Source organism: Lithobates pipiens, unplaced genomic scaffold (assembly GCF_037356315.1).
Source record: "Lithobates pipiens isolate NorthernLeopardFrog02 unplaced genomic scaffold, aLitPip1_a1.2 Scaffold_8, whole genome shotgun sequence".
Lineage (NCBI taxonomy): Eukaryota > Metazoa > Chordata > Amphibia > Anura > Ranidae > Lithobates > Lithobates pipiens.
The window spans coordinates 309,261,608-309,277,788 of NW_027507903.1; the positions used below are offsets into that span (position 1 = coordinate 309,261,608).

General features: G+C 45.7%; 1 protein-coding gene across 1 annotated transcript in view; it reads right to left on the reverse strand.

Annotated features, from left to right (window-relative positions):
* The window catches only part of PCYOX1L (prenylcysteine oxidase 1 like), a 52,458-nt gene that overhangs the window by 20,275 nt on the left and 16,002 nt on the right, over positions 1 to 16,181 (reverse strand). The window contains exons 4-5 of the mRNA XM_077472727.1: positions 12,306 to 12,517; positions 498 to 641 (exon numbers count right to left, since the gene is read on the reverse strand). Of these exons, the coding sequence (XP_077328853.1) occupies positions 498 to 641; positions 12,306 to 12,517 (356 nt within the window). The remainder of the gene's footprint in view (positions 1 to 497; positions 642 to 12,305; positions 12,518 to 16,181) is intronic.

Here is a 16,181-nt window from a genome sequence, read left to right on the forward strand (position 1 = left end):
GGCTCCACCAGACACTTAAGCTGGCCATAGATGGAGTGATTTTCTTTTCTGCAACCATGGGGGCGCCATGAACACAGCAATTATTGCTAGTGGCTGTAATAGCTGCTAGTAATAATCACACGTAAAATCGGACAGGCTGTTTGTACCCAAGATGGTCGATCGATTGGGTACATTCCGCCAGCCCATACATGATTCAAATCTTGGCTAGTCCCTGCTATACCAACCGAGATTCGAACAGTCTATGGACGGCTTTACTCACTGTACCACTTATCTTTACCTCTTATTATTGGGGATTTAATTTTAAGAGTTGAATTCTGAAACTCAGATCATAAAGTCAAAACTGAATTTGCTTCCTTGGCAGCATAAAGCTGCCCTGTATACTGTCCAGCCAAAACAAATATTTTCTAAATATGCCTATACCCCTACAACCACATTTAAAAAAATAAATAAATAAAAATGTAAATAAAAAAAAAAAAAAAAAAGTTTTACGAACGTACCTGCTGAGCTGTGTAGAGACACTGCCATCACTCTAGCATGGATCACATTGGCCTTCGTCAGCTTTAGCAAACCTGAACATACTAACTTATTACCTCCTTCCACAGCCCACATATTTCCCTGGGCTCCTGCCAAAGACATGGCTCCTAAGGAAAGCACACAAAAAACAAACAAACACCAGAACAGTTACTTAAAAGATATGTCAGTTGCTTGCAAATCATGTTTTAAACGGTTATATTTGATATACCTATATATAGTACGAGATTGCACTGTGTACTGTTACATGATATACCTACCTCACTATGTTTTTTTACCATTCTTACTCGCCACGCTTCCACGTGTTGTCCACTGTACCACTTGCATGCCCTATATCTGGTCTTTTTGTGGACTGTTGCCCTACTGGTTCCTTGAGACATATTTTATGATGATTGGACACCATTAAAATTATTACTGACTGCCTCTTTTTCCTCTTAGAAATTACTCAGCTCCTGAAGAAGCGTTTTCTTGTGAAACATGTAGAGCTAGCAATTTATGTTATTCATCTCCTTATATGTCTTATTTTGACATGTTCTTGATGTGTTTTATCCACATTGGAGAGGTTTAGTCATCACTGCATTGGGCAGTATTTTTAAACATGTTTCATGTAATATATATGTAATAAAATTGACTTTATTTTTTCTACAATTGGCGCCTCTAAAGTACATTTTTTTATGTGCTTTCAAATTTCTATTGCTATTGAGGATGTGGCACTGCGCTTACTTTAAGCTCCCACAGATCCATACTGTGTTGGAACTTTTATAGTTTGTTTGATTCAAATCATAGAACAGTATCTTAAATCTGAAACAGCCAATAAACCAAAACCAGCCCACAAGGAATGATAAAACATAAGGTTTATTGCACAGATCAGCTGAATTGACTGCAAGCATATTATCAATGTTTGCAGTCTTAAGTTGAAGTAAATAAAGGGACTAGAGGATCTCAGCTATGAGAAAAGACTACAAACATTGAACTTATTCTCCACCGGGGGTCGGTCGGAAATCGGTCGATTGGTCCCCACTTACTCCATCTAGGTCACGGACTTCCTCCGGGGGGCGGCTTTACACTAGGTCTCCTCCTTCCTCGGCTTCACGGTGACACGGCTTCCCCTGCGTATCCGCCCTCCTCCTCCTCAGCGGCCAATAGGATCGCTCAGGACTGAGCCGGGATTGGCAGGAACGAGAACCAGGATGACAATAGCGAATATTAATTTGCTATTGTCACACACAACTGCGCCCTGAGCCCACCCTTTTTTGAAGCTAATTAGAACCTCAGACTCTAATCACGTGCTTCTAAAAAAAAAAAAAAAAAATCTCAATTGGAATCCATGCGTCCAGTGCCCTGCATATAAATTAGGGGCCAGGTGCATGGATTAGGGGGCGGGCGGTGCCCCTGCACCCCTCATGGATGGGCCACCGCTGCTGGAGAGGAGACGCTTAAGAGGGGATATGATAGCGATGTACAATTACAAATACTGTACTGGTAACCCTAACATAGGGGAAAAAATGTTTTTCAGAAAAAAGGGAATTTAAAGAGACAAGCGACCATTCACTGAAACTTGAAGAGAAGCGATTTAAACTTAAACTGCATAGAGGGTTCTTTACTAAAGGTCGACCGATATGGGTTTTTCTCAGGCCGATGCCGATATTTAGAAATCATGGCAGCCGATGGCCGATATATGATGCTGATTTTTTTGGGACGATATGCTAGGCCGATTTTTTTCTTTTCTTTATTTTTTTATCCCCCTTCATCTCATAAAACCTAACAGACACCTTTCCCACTGGGACGTTTTTTTTGGCGCTTTTGGGCTAAAAATAGCGCCTGTAAAGTGCCTGCAAAACGGCACCCATGCAGTCTGTGTGAAAGAGAGTGCTTTCACACTGAGGCGATGCGCTGGCAGGATGTTAAAAAAAAAAAAAAAAAAAAAGTACTGCAAGCAGCACGTTTGGAGTTGTGTATACCGCTCCTCCACCACTCCTGCCCATTGATATTAATGGGCACCACTGCCGAAGTGCATGCAATGCGATTCGGCAGTGGTGCTTCACGGGCGCATTTAACCTCTTCTTCGGCCACTAGCTGGGTTATATGTGCCCCACTAGCACCGCTAAAATGATGGTAAAGCGCTGCTAAAACTAGCATCATTTTACCATCAACGCCTGCCCGCTCCAGTGTGAAAGCAGCCTATAAAATAAAAAAACAGGTAGTCAAAACTTTTGGACGAAAAAAAAAAAATGGCCTAACTTTATCGTTTTAGATTTTTTTATTTTTTTTTTTTAATCATTTAGTGTATTTTTTTTTTCCCAAAAAATTGCATTTGAAAGACATAAAATATTGCAACAACCACTATTTTATTCCCTAGGATCTCTGCTAAAAATATATATATAATTTTTTGGGGGTCCAAGTGATTTTCTGGCAGAAAATACAGGACTTTTACTTGTAAGCAACAAGTGTCAGAAAAGATTTAGTCTTTAAATGGTTAAACTGAGAACACTACACAGAGTTGAGTTCATTCATACAAGTGTAAACATTGTATCTTTTTGCTCTTTTCTTGGCAGACTGCCCAGGGAGGAAACAAGTTGCTTCTATGAAGACTCAGGCAACTCACAGACACTCACACACCACAGGTTGAACTGGATAGACTGGTGTATTTTTTTCCAACCTTGCCAGACTATGTAACTAATGGTGATTTAAGGTCGGGTACACACAGGTTAAATGTTGGGAGAAATTGGCCCGTTCAAAAAAACAACACGGCTGACATTCGGCCTATGTGTATGTCGGATGTGGAGGGGTGTCCCCCTGTCAGAACACAATAGCTCAATGAGGGAGATCGCTGAACTAACCTGCTGTAGTTAGTACTGCGGCTCTGACCAGAGCTGACAGGTTTTTTCATTCAACCCGCTGGGTTGAATGGAAATAAAAAAACGAATATTGTGTACCAGGCTTCCAGGAACACTTGTAATCAGCTTTCTGCACCCGCAGTCAAAAATGCGCTGATGAGCGGGGGGGGGGGGTCGCCACTATTTTCTAATGTCACCCCCACGTATCTGAAAATTCTGCACAGTACTGCATGGTGATGCAGCACCATGAGTTTCCATGAAGATTTAGTAGAAGGGTGAGGGACTTTTCCCATATTTCTGGTAGCCCATTCAAATGAATAGGCCTATGTGCCCGTGCAAACACACCAGCACAGAGATGCAAATATGTGAACCTAGCCTAAAATGTATCTAAAGCCAAATTGGTTTGCTTTAGATGGTGTGGGGTCAGGTAATAAGTGAAGATTTGAAATTTGTTTGAAATTTATGTGTCTGGCTTGGGGAAAAAATAACTTCTCTTGCTGTCACAATTGTAGAGTTGGTCATACAGAAGTAGATTTTCACGAACGAAAGTTTGTACTAAAAATTTTCATCAGTACATTCGAGGACTTGATGAATGTTGTTTAAAAGCGGAGCATGCTGGGAGCCAGACGTCATCATATACCAGGAAGTAAATGCCTGTGGGCTTCAGACGCCCACAGTTAAAATGGAAAAACGCCAGAGCAGGTTTTTATAAGTCATCCTGAAGAAAAGATTTGTCGCGCCGGGGGTCAAATAAACGCCGGACGTGGATGCCAATCGAAGCTAGCACTCGCCCACCAGTGAGACAGGTAAGAAAAAAATAAAAAAAGAAGAGCGGAATCCCACTTTAAAAAAAAAATGGATTTTGGAGTGAATGGATGAAAGAAAACTATAGTCACCGTCAGAAATGATCACTTGTGCAACATTTTCCTTCCTGCTCCATCGAAACTGTTCTTGTCAGTTGGAAATGAACACTAATTTGACCCACCACTAACAATTAGAAAATTAAACAAATGTTTTTAAAATGAAAAATTTCTAATTACATTTTACTAGTGTTTGGCCAGCTTACTACTTGGGACAGAAAGTGAAAAGGGAAATCTATTTACACAGAAAAATAAACCTTTCCATGTTCTAGTCAAGAAAAATAAATAAATTGGCTTTAGATAGAGAGTTACATTTATAATATTGATTCTGACTGGTGCTAATTGATATCAATGAGGCATCTGTTAAAGCGGAACTTCCACTACAAGCAAGGTCTACTTAATAACTTGGCCTCTTGTAATACTAAAGTATTCCCTGGGGTCCTGTAGAACAAAGGTTTTCCACTACAGGTGAGGTAGAGAAACCTGATGGATGGTGGGTGCACGCCTCGGCTTGTCTCCAGATACAATGCACAAAAAAGAAGAGTAGGCTACACACCACAACATAATCAAAAATCTTTATGCCGACATCCCAAAGTGACACCACAACACCAGATGCCTGGTATGGTAGATGCGTTTCACACTACTATGAGTGTTTAATCATTCCCTGGGGTACTGCCAGACGTATGGTGATGTCACCCTCGCCTAGACGGCACAAGGGAGGAAAGGTAAATTCATTTAATACATTTTTAGCTTACAGAATTGGGGGTGGATGGTGAATTAGCAGATTTTACCTTTACTCCAAAGGCAAATTAAAAGTTTATGTTAATCCAAATACTTTTGGCTTCACATACACATTAAAGCAGAGGTGGAGGCATGGTCGGTGCAGATAAAAGGATTTAGAAACAAATACAGACTCAGAAAAATATGGGAGCTTTGAATAGCTAAATAACTCATTTGTGTAAAAAATAAATAAATAAAAATAAAATTAAAAAGATAATTTTTTCCTAACTTAACAACATTTTCATGAGAAAATGATCAAGAAATTAAGTAGTAAAAGTAATTATATTAATAAATTGACCCTTGGGTTCATTCGCCTTGGACACATGGAAATGGAAAAGTAATTACAGGTCTTACCACAAAGCTATCACATACTCATCAGCCATGTAAAGTTAAAACCTAACATCCCCTAAATAAATTACTTGTGACATCTCAAGAGCAAGGTCTTTGTAATGCAGGTCAAAAGTTAGGTTAATAACTGGAGGCAGTTTGTTAGGGATTACTGGATGTCTATGGAAATGCACAGATTTGAAAACCAGGTAAGGTTTATGCCGAGTACACATCTTTTGTCAGTGTCCTCAGCATGCAATAGGTAGAGTGACAGCCCTAACATATGTACACTGAGTCACAGGGGACTTTTATGATGAAGCTACTAAATGAAGTACGTAACTACGTAACTACGCCTTGAAACGGTAACATTAACAGTGAAATAAATTAAAATGACAATCCCCTAAACTGCCCATACAGGTAAAAATAATCAATTAATATATTCCATCTTTTCTGCCAGTACTAATCATTCCTTTTCAATGAAAACCGCCTATTTTGTTTAACCAACTTCTGAAATGGACTTTTCTTTCATTAGTATGTAAAGCCTAACAATATTTACAAAAGATTATCTGCGCTTGGATACATATTTATTAGCAGACGGCACCAAAGGCTGATTACACACCATAAAAGACAAATATAAAAAAGGGTGCAATGCTAACAAAACTAGAGGTCAACCGATATATTGGCATTGGCCGATTGTGCTGCAAATTAGGCCCATTTTGCACTAGCAGGTTCACACAGGGCCGGGGCGACTCAGCGCGACTTGAAAATGACTTCTGTAATAGAAGTCAATGCAAGTCGCCTGAAGTCTCCCTGTCTGAGCGACTTGAGTCTCAACTATCTGGGCAGCCTGCCAAGTCTGAGAACATTGCTGATAAAAAAAAAGCAAAGAGATACAATGGGGTTGATTTACTGAGAGTCCATTCACACAGGGGCAACACGACTGGCAGCGTGACTTTGTGAGGCAACTTGGACACGACTTGAATAGGAATCACAGCACGACTTGAGGCGACTTAAAGCATGACCTCAAGTAGCACCCAGGCCAAGTATTGACTCAGGGGGGCTGAATACAAATGCACACCACACTTTCCTGACGCATCCCATGGTAGCACACACAATGGGGTTGTGACTCCGCCTCCACAACCTGATAGGACTGGTTAGCTATAAGATTTGAAGAGGAGTCCACCGTTGCATTCTCCTTTTTTTCCTCACCTGAATGGGACATCACCTATTCGATCGGTTAGCAATGGAGCCCCTTACCGCACTACCCCAGCTAGGTTCAGCCTCTCCTACCTGGAAGCTCCTGTCCGTACGGTCTCTAAATGAGCTATAACGCAGGGGGCCCCACTCTGGTGGTCTCAGGGGCAAAAAATCAAGTAAGCAAAAAAAAAAAAACCTTAAAGAGGTTTTAATGTTATGCAGCGGTCTCCCTCTACCTATTTTGTTCTAGCTACTGCTCTCCCTCTTACTTCCCCAGGCATACCTTTATCCTTAATCTTATTTTCGTTTTTCTCTTTTTTCCCTTTTCTTTTCCTTCTTTACTTTCTCTGGGCATGCTGAGCCCTGTAGTTCCACAGCCGTATACCCTTTCCAACATGGCGGCCGTGTTTGGACGCTCGGCGCTCAGGAAGTGACATTTCCCCCTGCCCTCTGCATTTGCCAGCATCCAAGATGGCGCGGGGCGGCGCGGGCGGCCAGTGCGCATGCGCGGCGGTGACGTCACTCCTCCGGCGACGGCGGTCTATTTAAAAACTGCCTTTTTCATTTTTGATGTGCTGCTTGTGTTTCTACACCACCTGTCATCCTGGTCTCTGCACACAGCCTGCTACCTTGCAAGACAAGTCCTCCTTGATCTCTGGTAAGTGTTTTTTCTATCATCTTTATGTTGCGTACCATTAATTTCTGTGTCAGCACCTTCTGCCTATACTCTGCATGAGCTTTTACACTGAAAACCTCTGGTCACAGGTGTACTCTATCCTTCCCTATGGAGACCGCTGCCTTAGTAGACCATCCAAGAACTACAAGGTAAGGGGACGTATGGATTGGTAAGTAGTGAAGAGGAGAAAAAGAGAGCACTGCCATTAATACCTTTCATTTTGGTAGCTCTGGCAGGTCATCGGGGTCATCCTATTCTAAACGAAAGGAACGTTTCCCCTCAAGACACTCGCACTCTCGGCGTAGTCGGTCAAGGTTTTACTTCCAGTCATAGCACCATACCCGTCCTGCGGTTAATACCTGCTGGGTCTGTGGAGCGCAAGCATTACCTAGTAAGCTTGTTTGCCAAATCTGTCTGGAGGAAGCAACTCGAGACAAAGAAGCTGACGCAAGAGAAGCTTCCAATATCATAAGAGACTCGGTTAAAGAAACGATTTTGCAGGTGACAGCATACGATCCAATCAGATCATCTAACTCAGCCTCAACTTCACACACCCCTCAGGATCCAGACGACTCCCCGGAGGAAGAGGAACCCTTGGCCCCTACAATTTTCGATTTTGCATTGATAAACCCATTGCGAAAACAGTTAAGGAGGCGATCGGTTGGGAAGAAGAGAAAGACGCCCCCCCTAAGTTAGGAAAATATTTCCCTAATCTGAAAAAGGACCCGGAGGTCCTTCCCTTTATTGAAGAGCTAGAGGAGCTCATAAAAGATGAATGGCAAAGGCCAAAAAAAAAAAAAAAAAAATCCGGTTTGAATAACAGATTAGCAAAGCTCTATCCCCTAAAAGAGCCAGCAGTGAACCCTCTTATCTCCGCTCCTGTGGTAAACTCCTTACTGATGCGTTTAGCACGCCATGTAACCCTACCAATAGAAGACAAGATTATTTCAGCGCTGCAGGAACTCAGCCTAGCGGGCGATTTTGTAGCAGAGGCGGCGGTGGACGTTATACGATCTTCAGCAAGAGCGATGCTGGCCTCAGTAACTTACAGGAGGGCGCTCTGCCTGAAACCTTGGGTTGCTGATGCAACTTCCAAATCCAGCTGGTGTAAGATCCCTTACGATGGCACTAACCTTTTCGGTTTAAAATTAGATCCCGTAATATCAAACGTCACGGGAGGAAAATCGGGTCTAAAACCGTCGGACAGAAGACCCAAACAACAGATAAATCCGTCCTTCAGATGACACTTGCCCGAAAGGTACCGGGACGTAAGATCTTATAGACCCGGGAAAGAATTCAAACGGTATTGGCGAAACACACAACTCTCTTTTGTGAGAGTCCAAAAATCAAAGACAACCATTCCGGGAGACCAACAAAAAATCTTTTTGATGCCATGCATGCCCAGCCCGCAATAGTAGGTGCGAGGCTGAGGTTATTTGCCCAAGTATGGATAGACAGAATAAAAGATCCCTGGACGATATCCACCATTCAGCAAGGTCACAGGTGGAAGTTCAAGCAAAAACCACCAAAAAAAAAAAAAAAACACTACAGGCCTACCAAACTACCATTTTCGCGTCGGAAAAGGAAGCTTTTAGTCAAATACATCATGCAGTTGCTCCAAAAGCAAGCAATCATAGACGTTCCACAGGAGCAGAGAGGAGAAGGTCTTTACTCCCCCCCTTTTTCTTAGTGTTAAAGAAAACAGGAGACCTGAGGCCTGTGTTGGACTTGAAAAGGTTGAACAAAATGATTCTAGTCGAATCATTCAGGATGGAGAGTCTCCAATCAATATTACTAACAGTAGGAGAGCAAGACTGGATGCTCTCAGTCGATTTGTCCGACGCTTATCTACACATTCCAGTGCATCAAACCTTTCAAAAATACCTGCGCTTCGCGATAGACAAGCAACACTTTCAATTCAAAGCCTCCCATTCGGGATATCGACGGCACCCAGGACCTTCACAAAGGTTTTACTACCAGTCATAGCACTATTGAGAGAGAGGGGACTAAGGGTCCTACACTATCTCGACGATATTCTTCTTCTAGCAGACAGTCGAGAAACACTTCTACAACATCGTTCAATCTTGATTTCCACACTCCAGCAATTCGGGTGGATAGTGAATTGGAGGAAGGGCAGCCTGGTCCCAGTACAGAAGATGGTCTTCCTAGGAGCCGAATTAGACACCAGATCCAACACAGTAGGGCTTCCCCAGGGAAAACTTTATCCACTCATCCGCAAAGTAAAAAGGCTACTGTCAGCAGACTACCTGTCTGCAAGAAAGTGCTTAAGCGTTCTGGGCTCAATGTCATTAACCTTTCTAATGGTTCAGTGGTCCCAATGGAATTCGAGGATACTCCAGAATTCGTTCCTAAAACAATGGAATGGGGTATCAATGTCACAACAAATATCGATCACCAGGGCAGTCAAGGAATCAGTACGATGGTGGACTCAAACCAGCAATTTAGCACGCCGTCGTCCTATCGTTCACCCACTCCCAGAAATAGTAACGTCAGACGCCAGTCATCTTGGGTGGGGAGCGTATCATCTAGACCGGGGAGCACAGGGCCGCTGGCCCTTCTGTCCACAAGGCATAGTCTCAAACGTTCTGGAGCTCAGAGCCGCATGGCAAGCACTCCTAACTTTCAGTCCCCTTCTTTCAGGGAAGAGTGTCCTACTACGCATGGACAATACAGCGGCTGTGAATTATGTCCACAAGCAAGGGGGCACCAGAAGCAAAGTCCTAATGCGGGAAGTTCGACCTATAATCGAGTGGGCTCAAGTTCACCTGACGGTTTTGAGGACAGTATATGTACCCGCGATTCACAACCAACTCGCGGACGACCTAAGTCGAATGTTTATATCAAACAACGAGTGGTCTTTCAGTCACAAGGCCTTTACTCTTCTGACACGCAAATGGGGCGTTCCCGATATAGATCTGGCAGCAACCCCAGCGAACCGCAAATGCACTCGCTTCTTAGCAAGGACAGCCTATCCAGCAACGGGGATCGACTGTCTTCACCATCCTTGGGTATTTCGCCTAGGTTACATATTCCCTCCGGTGCCCCGGTTTAGCCAGATTTCTGGCCAGACTGAGGAGTTTGTCTTCCACAGTAATAGCAGTGTTGCCCTTCGAGTCCAGAAAACCGTGGTTTCCGACCATCCTGCAATTGAACACAGAGGAGCCTCTCCCACTTCCGCTGTTCCCAGACCTGCTCTCGCAAGGGCAATTCCTACACCCGTCACCAGAGCGATTACACCTGACGGCTTGGAAACTGAAAGGGAAAGGTTGCTAGAACAGGGTTGTTCATTAAGAGTAGTATCTACCTTACAACAAGCAAGGAAGAAATCGACAAACAACATATACAATAAGATTTGGGAAGAATTTTCCGCAATAGCCCAACAGCAGTCCTGGAACCCTTCCTTCTCCATCAGTCTCTCAGATGTTAGAATTCCTACAACTAGGCCTAGAGAAAGGATTAAGGCCAAGCACCTTAAAAGTTCACGTCTCTGCCATACCTGCAATGACAGGAATCAAATAGGCTTTAAATCCCCTCATCATTCAGTTTCAGAAGGAATGCCTAAAAATAAGGCCTCCCAGAAAACCAACTTTTCCGACCTGGGATCTATCGATCGTTCTGGAAGCTTTAACAAAAGAACCTTTCACGCCGGCGGGATCAATATCCCTATGGGACTTGACACTAAAACTATCATTTCTAGTTGCAATCACACCGGCCAAGAGGGTCTCCGAGCTGCAAGCTCTGTTAATCAAAGAACCACACCTAGTTTTTTTACCCAGACAGGGTCGTACTCAAACCTTCGGACCGGTTCGTGCCGAAGGTAGCATCTAGCTTCCACTTCAATCCGGAGATCAATCTTCCTGTTTTTCTCAACACAGATGGAAATCCGCATCCTCTGGACGTGAAGTCTGCAATCTCTACCTATCTGGAAGTCACCGCTCCATTTAGAGAGTCAGAAAACCTCCTGGTCATTCCGCATGGCGCCAAAAAAGGTCAAGCGGCTTCTTCAAGGACAATAGCTTCATGGTTAATTAAAATTATCAAGAAAGCATATCTAGTTCAACATCTTTCAATACCGGAAAACCTGAAAGCGCATTCAACGAGGGCGATGATGGCCTCATGGGCAGCGTACTGTAGAGTATCACCAGAGACTATATGCAAGGCAGCAACTTGGGCGTCAAAAACCACATTCATGTCGCACTACAGAATAGACCCGACTCAACTAACTACGGTTGAGTTCGGGAGATCAATTATTCAATCAAATTCATCCATACCTTGTACTTGAGTAAATAAAAACTTCTGAAAGGCACCCTCCCATTTAGCGAGTTATTTCCCATTGTGTGTGCTGCCATGATGCGTCAGGAAAACGGAAAATTGTATACTCACCTTTCCGTAATTTTCCTTTCCTGACGCATCCCATGGTAGCACACAGGATCCCACCCCTCTAAGGTGATAGTTACTGAGAATGCAACGGTGGACTCCTCTTCAAATCTTATAGCTAACCAGTCCTATCAGGTTGTGGAGGCGGAGTCACAACCCCATTGTGTGTGCTACCATGGAATGCGTCAGGAAAGGAAAATTACGGAAAGGTGAGTATACAATTTTCCGTTTTTCACATATGTATTTGTAAAAAAAAAATTGAAAACCATTTATCATTTTCCTTCCACTTCATAATTATGTGCCACTTTGTGTTAGTTTATCACATAAAATCCCAAGAAAATACATTTACGATTTTGGTTGCAATATGACAAAATGTGGAAATTTCAAGGGACTGTACATATTCAGGACTTCGGATCATTTAAGCAGGTCCAAAAAAAAAAAAAAACACCACGTTACTACAAAATATATTTGCACATATTTGTACCATAGCTATGCAGTCTATACTGCGTGTTTGCTTTAATCTTGAGTTCTTTGGTATGAGAAGCACCAATGACATTTGCTTGCAGTACATCATGCAGAGCTACCTAATAATTACAGCTTTTCTCGCATGCTTGCTGGCAGCCTGTGTATAATCGATTAGATTAGTAAAGTGAAAAAGTCTTCATATAAAGTTGACAAAGTCTTCAATGTAAAACTCACCCACTAAAGCTGGAATGGTCACAGACTGTCCATAACTGGCTTTCATCACAGCACTGATCACGTCATCTATGAAACGTTGTGACACTCCAATTCCCTGCAAAGACTCCGCAACTGACTTCTGGGTCATATTGACAAAATGGTCCCCTCCAAGTGAACGCAGCAGTCCTTCAATGCTTGAGAAAGCATACTCGTGAGCTTGGTACTTATACACCCTAGAGAAAGCACAGCAATTGTTAAGTTGGACATTATAAAAATAAAATAGTCCAGCCATCCTTCACCACCCTCCGCTCCCTCTGGATAGCATGCCGCCCGCGTTCATGCCAGGGGGGAGCGGGGGTGCATCTGTCATTTTTTCTTTCACATCATCACTCTCCCTGCCCGCCCCAAACCCACGTGGCGGCCAGCTGATTCTCCCTGGGTGGGGGGAGGGGGTGATCGCCCGCCGCGTGGCTCCGCTCCCATACACGGCTGTCACCAGGAGCTGCATAGAGCCCACCTGGTGATCGGCGGGCGCTAGATCCTCTCTCCCCTTGTTCATGTGGCGGCGGGGGAGGGGGGGGGTGTCAGGCTGCTGCTGGCTCCGCTCTCCGTAAAGTCCATCACAAAGAGCCCATTCTGTTTGGTTGACCGCCCGCTAGATCCCCGGGGGAAAGGGGGAGGTGATCGCTACCCCTCTCCCCTCACACATGCAGAGCGCCCACCGGTTCTCCTGGCGGGGGGAGGGGGAGGTGTTCGGCCGGCTCCTTTTCCCCCCTCACATGTGCAGTGTACCGGCCGATTCCTGGTGGGGGGAGGGGGAGATGTTCGGCCGCCGCCGGCTCCCTTTCCCCCCTCACATGTGCAGAGTACCGGGTGATTCCTGGGGGGGGGGGGGGGGGGGGGGGGGGAGTGGTCGGCTGTCTCCGGCTTCCCCTCTCCCCTCACACGTGTCCAGCCTGGCCGTGCCTGCCGCAGTCTTCCCTCAGCCCTCCTGCGGGCAGCCCGCCCGGTATTCCCGCGGAGGGGAGGAGGGGGGGTGATCGGCCGTCCTTCACCCACACTCTCCCCGGGAGTCGGTGTGTGGCTGCTAGGGAGCAGAGGGGTGTGCTTGTCCGCTCTGTGCTGTCTCGGGCAGGACAGGTCAAGGTGGAAACATATGCTGAGATTTGCCCCTCCCCATTTTCCATTATTGCATGTCAGGGTGCCAAAGCCACTATGCTAGTTACACACTACCCTAGAATTGAATTGGCTCCTTTTTTGGTTTTTTAATGATCACGTTGAGATGCAAACGTAAGGTATTTGTTGCGTGGGGCTTAACAATGATCTCTATTACTTTCTGCTCCCCAGAGATCTGCAGCATTCAGGTTGAGCTGGCTTTGCTTTCCGCAGACTTTGTCCACTTTTTATGAATCGGACACAGAGTTGATGCAGCACACAGGGCTCCGAATCCGCCCCATTAGTTAAAGGACTTGTCATTCTCAATCCAAGATTTCTACAGTGCAAGAAATGTCTCCCCTTTTATACATTGAGCTACCTTATATCCTTATCTGCTGAATGTTTGGCTGTTTAGCCAGTTTTCACTGAGCGTACTGTAAGTTCTGCGTAGGTGTTTTTTCCTAGGCTTTTTAGACGGATGCCAGGAGAGTCCCCCTTGTAGTATTTTTTGGCTACATCTGGTGCCCCCCATGCCAGCTTGTGCTTTGGAAGCATAGAAGGACAATTTATGTTTTTTCCACTTTTTATTGCCCCTATTAAAGTTGTTGGTCCCCCTCCTGAGCTCCACGTGGTGGGCTGCCTCCCCCCTCCTGAGCTCCACGTGGTGGGTCCCCCCTCCTGAGCTCTACGTCTTGGGTCTCCCCCCCCCCCCTGAGCTCCTCGTGGTGGGCCTCCTGAGCTCCACGTCTTGGGTATCCCCCCCCCCCCTCTGAGCTCCTCGTGGTGGGCCTCCTGAGCTCCACGTCTTGGGTATCCCCCCCCCCCTCTGAGCTCCTCGTGGTGGGCCTCCTGAGCTCCACGTGTTGGGTCTCCCCCTCCCCCCCCCTCTGAGCTCCACGTGGTGGGCCTCCTGAGCTCCACATCTTGGGTCTCCCCCCTCCCCTCTGAGCTCCACGGGGTGGGCCTCCTGAGCTTCCTCCTCCTCACCCGCCTGAGCTCCACGTGGCGGGTCTCCTCACCCGCCTGAGCTCCACGTGGCGGGTCTCCTCACCCGCCTGAGCTCCACGTGGCGGGTCTCCCCACCCGCCTGAGCTCCACGTGGCGGGTCTCCCCACCCGCCTGAGCTCCACGTGGCGGGTCTTCCCCCCCGCCTTAGCTCCACGTGTCGTTTCCGTCACAGCGTTTCCGTCACAGCTTTTCCGTCACAGCGTTCTGCGCGGCTTTTCCGTCACAGCGTTTCTGCGCTGCATTTCCGTCATAGTGGTCTGTCCGGCATTATTGTCATAGCGTTCCTGCCTGGATGCCTGATAGCGTTATGGCGTTCTGAACCAGGATTTCTGTCATGGCGTTCTGAACCAGGATTTCTGTCATGGCGTTCTGAACCAGGATTTCTGTCATGGCGTTCTGAACCAGGATTTCTGTCATGGCGTTCTGAACCAGGATTTCTGTCATGGCGTTCTGAACCAGGATTTCTGTCATGGCGTTCTGAACCAGGATTTCTGTCATGGCGTTCTGAACCAGGATTTCTGTCATGGCGTTCTGAACCAGGATTTCTGTCATGGCGTTCTGAACCAGGATTTCTGTCATGGCGTTCTGAACCAGGATTTCTGTCATGGCGTTCTGAACCAGGATTTCTGTCATGGCGTTCTGAACCAGGATTTCTGTCATGGCGTTCTGAACCAGGATTTCTGTCATGGCGTTCTGAACCAGGATTTCTGTCATGGCGTTCTGAACCAGGATTTCTGTCATGGCGTTCTGAACCAGGATTTCTGTCATGGCGTTCTGAACCAGGATTTCTGTCATGGCGTTCTGAACCAGGATTTCTGTCATGGCGTTCTGAACCAGGATTTCTGTCATGGCGTTCTGAACCAGGATTTCTGTCTTTGCATTCAGTCTCAGCGTGTTTTTTGGCCTTTTGCATTTCTGGCTAGGATTCTGCTGTTGCGTCGCTGTCGCAGTTTTTCTGTTATAGCATTTCTGGCCCAGGTTTTCTGGCTTTTCATTTATGCCTCAGCGTTTCAGTCTTGGTTGTTGCTGTCATTGCGTTTGCCTCTGTTTCTGTCACCTTGTTTCTCCTTCAGCATGGAGTTTCAGCGTTTTCTGTCATGGTGTTTTTTCATCATGGCATGTTGCGTTTTCTGTCTCAGCGTTTTCTGTCTCAGCGTTTTCTGTTTTTGTGTTGCTGCCAGCATGCCTGTCTTGGTATTTCAGACTTGGTGTTCAGTCTCAGAGTTTCTCAGAGGGGCATTGTCCACTCATGGCATACTCTGGTAGTCGTTCGTCCTTGTTGATTGTCATGTCTCATCGTGTCTGTGTCATGTTTGTTTGTACCTGGGTCAGGTAGCTAGGGCTCACACGTCCGGATCTGTCACGTCTATAGATCCATACGGGCTGAGGTTTTCGTTTGTTAATTGATTGTTGTCCTCAATCTTCTCGCCCGTATACCATACGTCATACGTTGCATGTTCATTCACCACATCTATAAGACTACCCACCACGGTCCGTGGGTACACTAGCCCTGAGTTTTCAGTTAATTACCTGCCTCTGCACTGCAGGTTACTCGGGCTCACTTACCACTTTACATGTTGGGTGGGGGGGGGGGGGGGTCCGTGCGGCAGGTTCTTTTCACGCACAGTGGTCTTGACTTTTCTGCTCATGTTTCATTCTTAGTTAGGCAGGGGGTATTGTTGTTCTCATTGTCTGGTTGTCTGTCATTTCTCTAGTATTGTGTTTCAGGTTGGG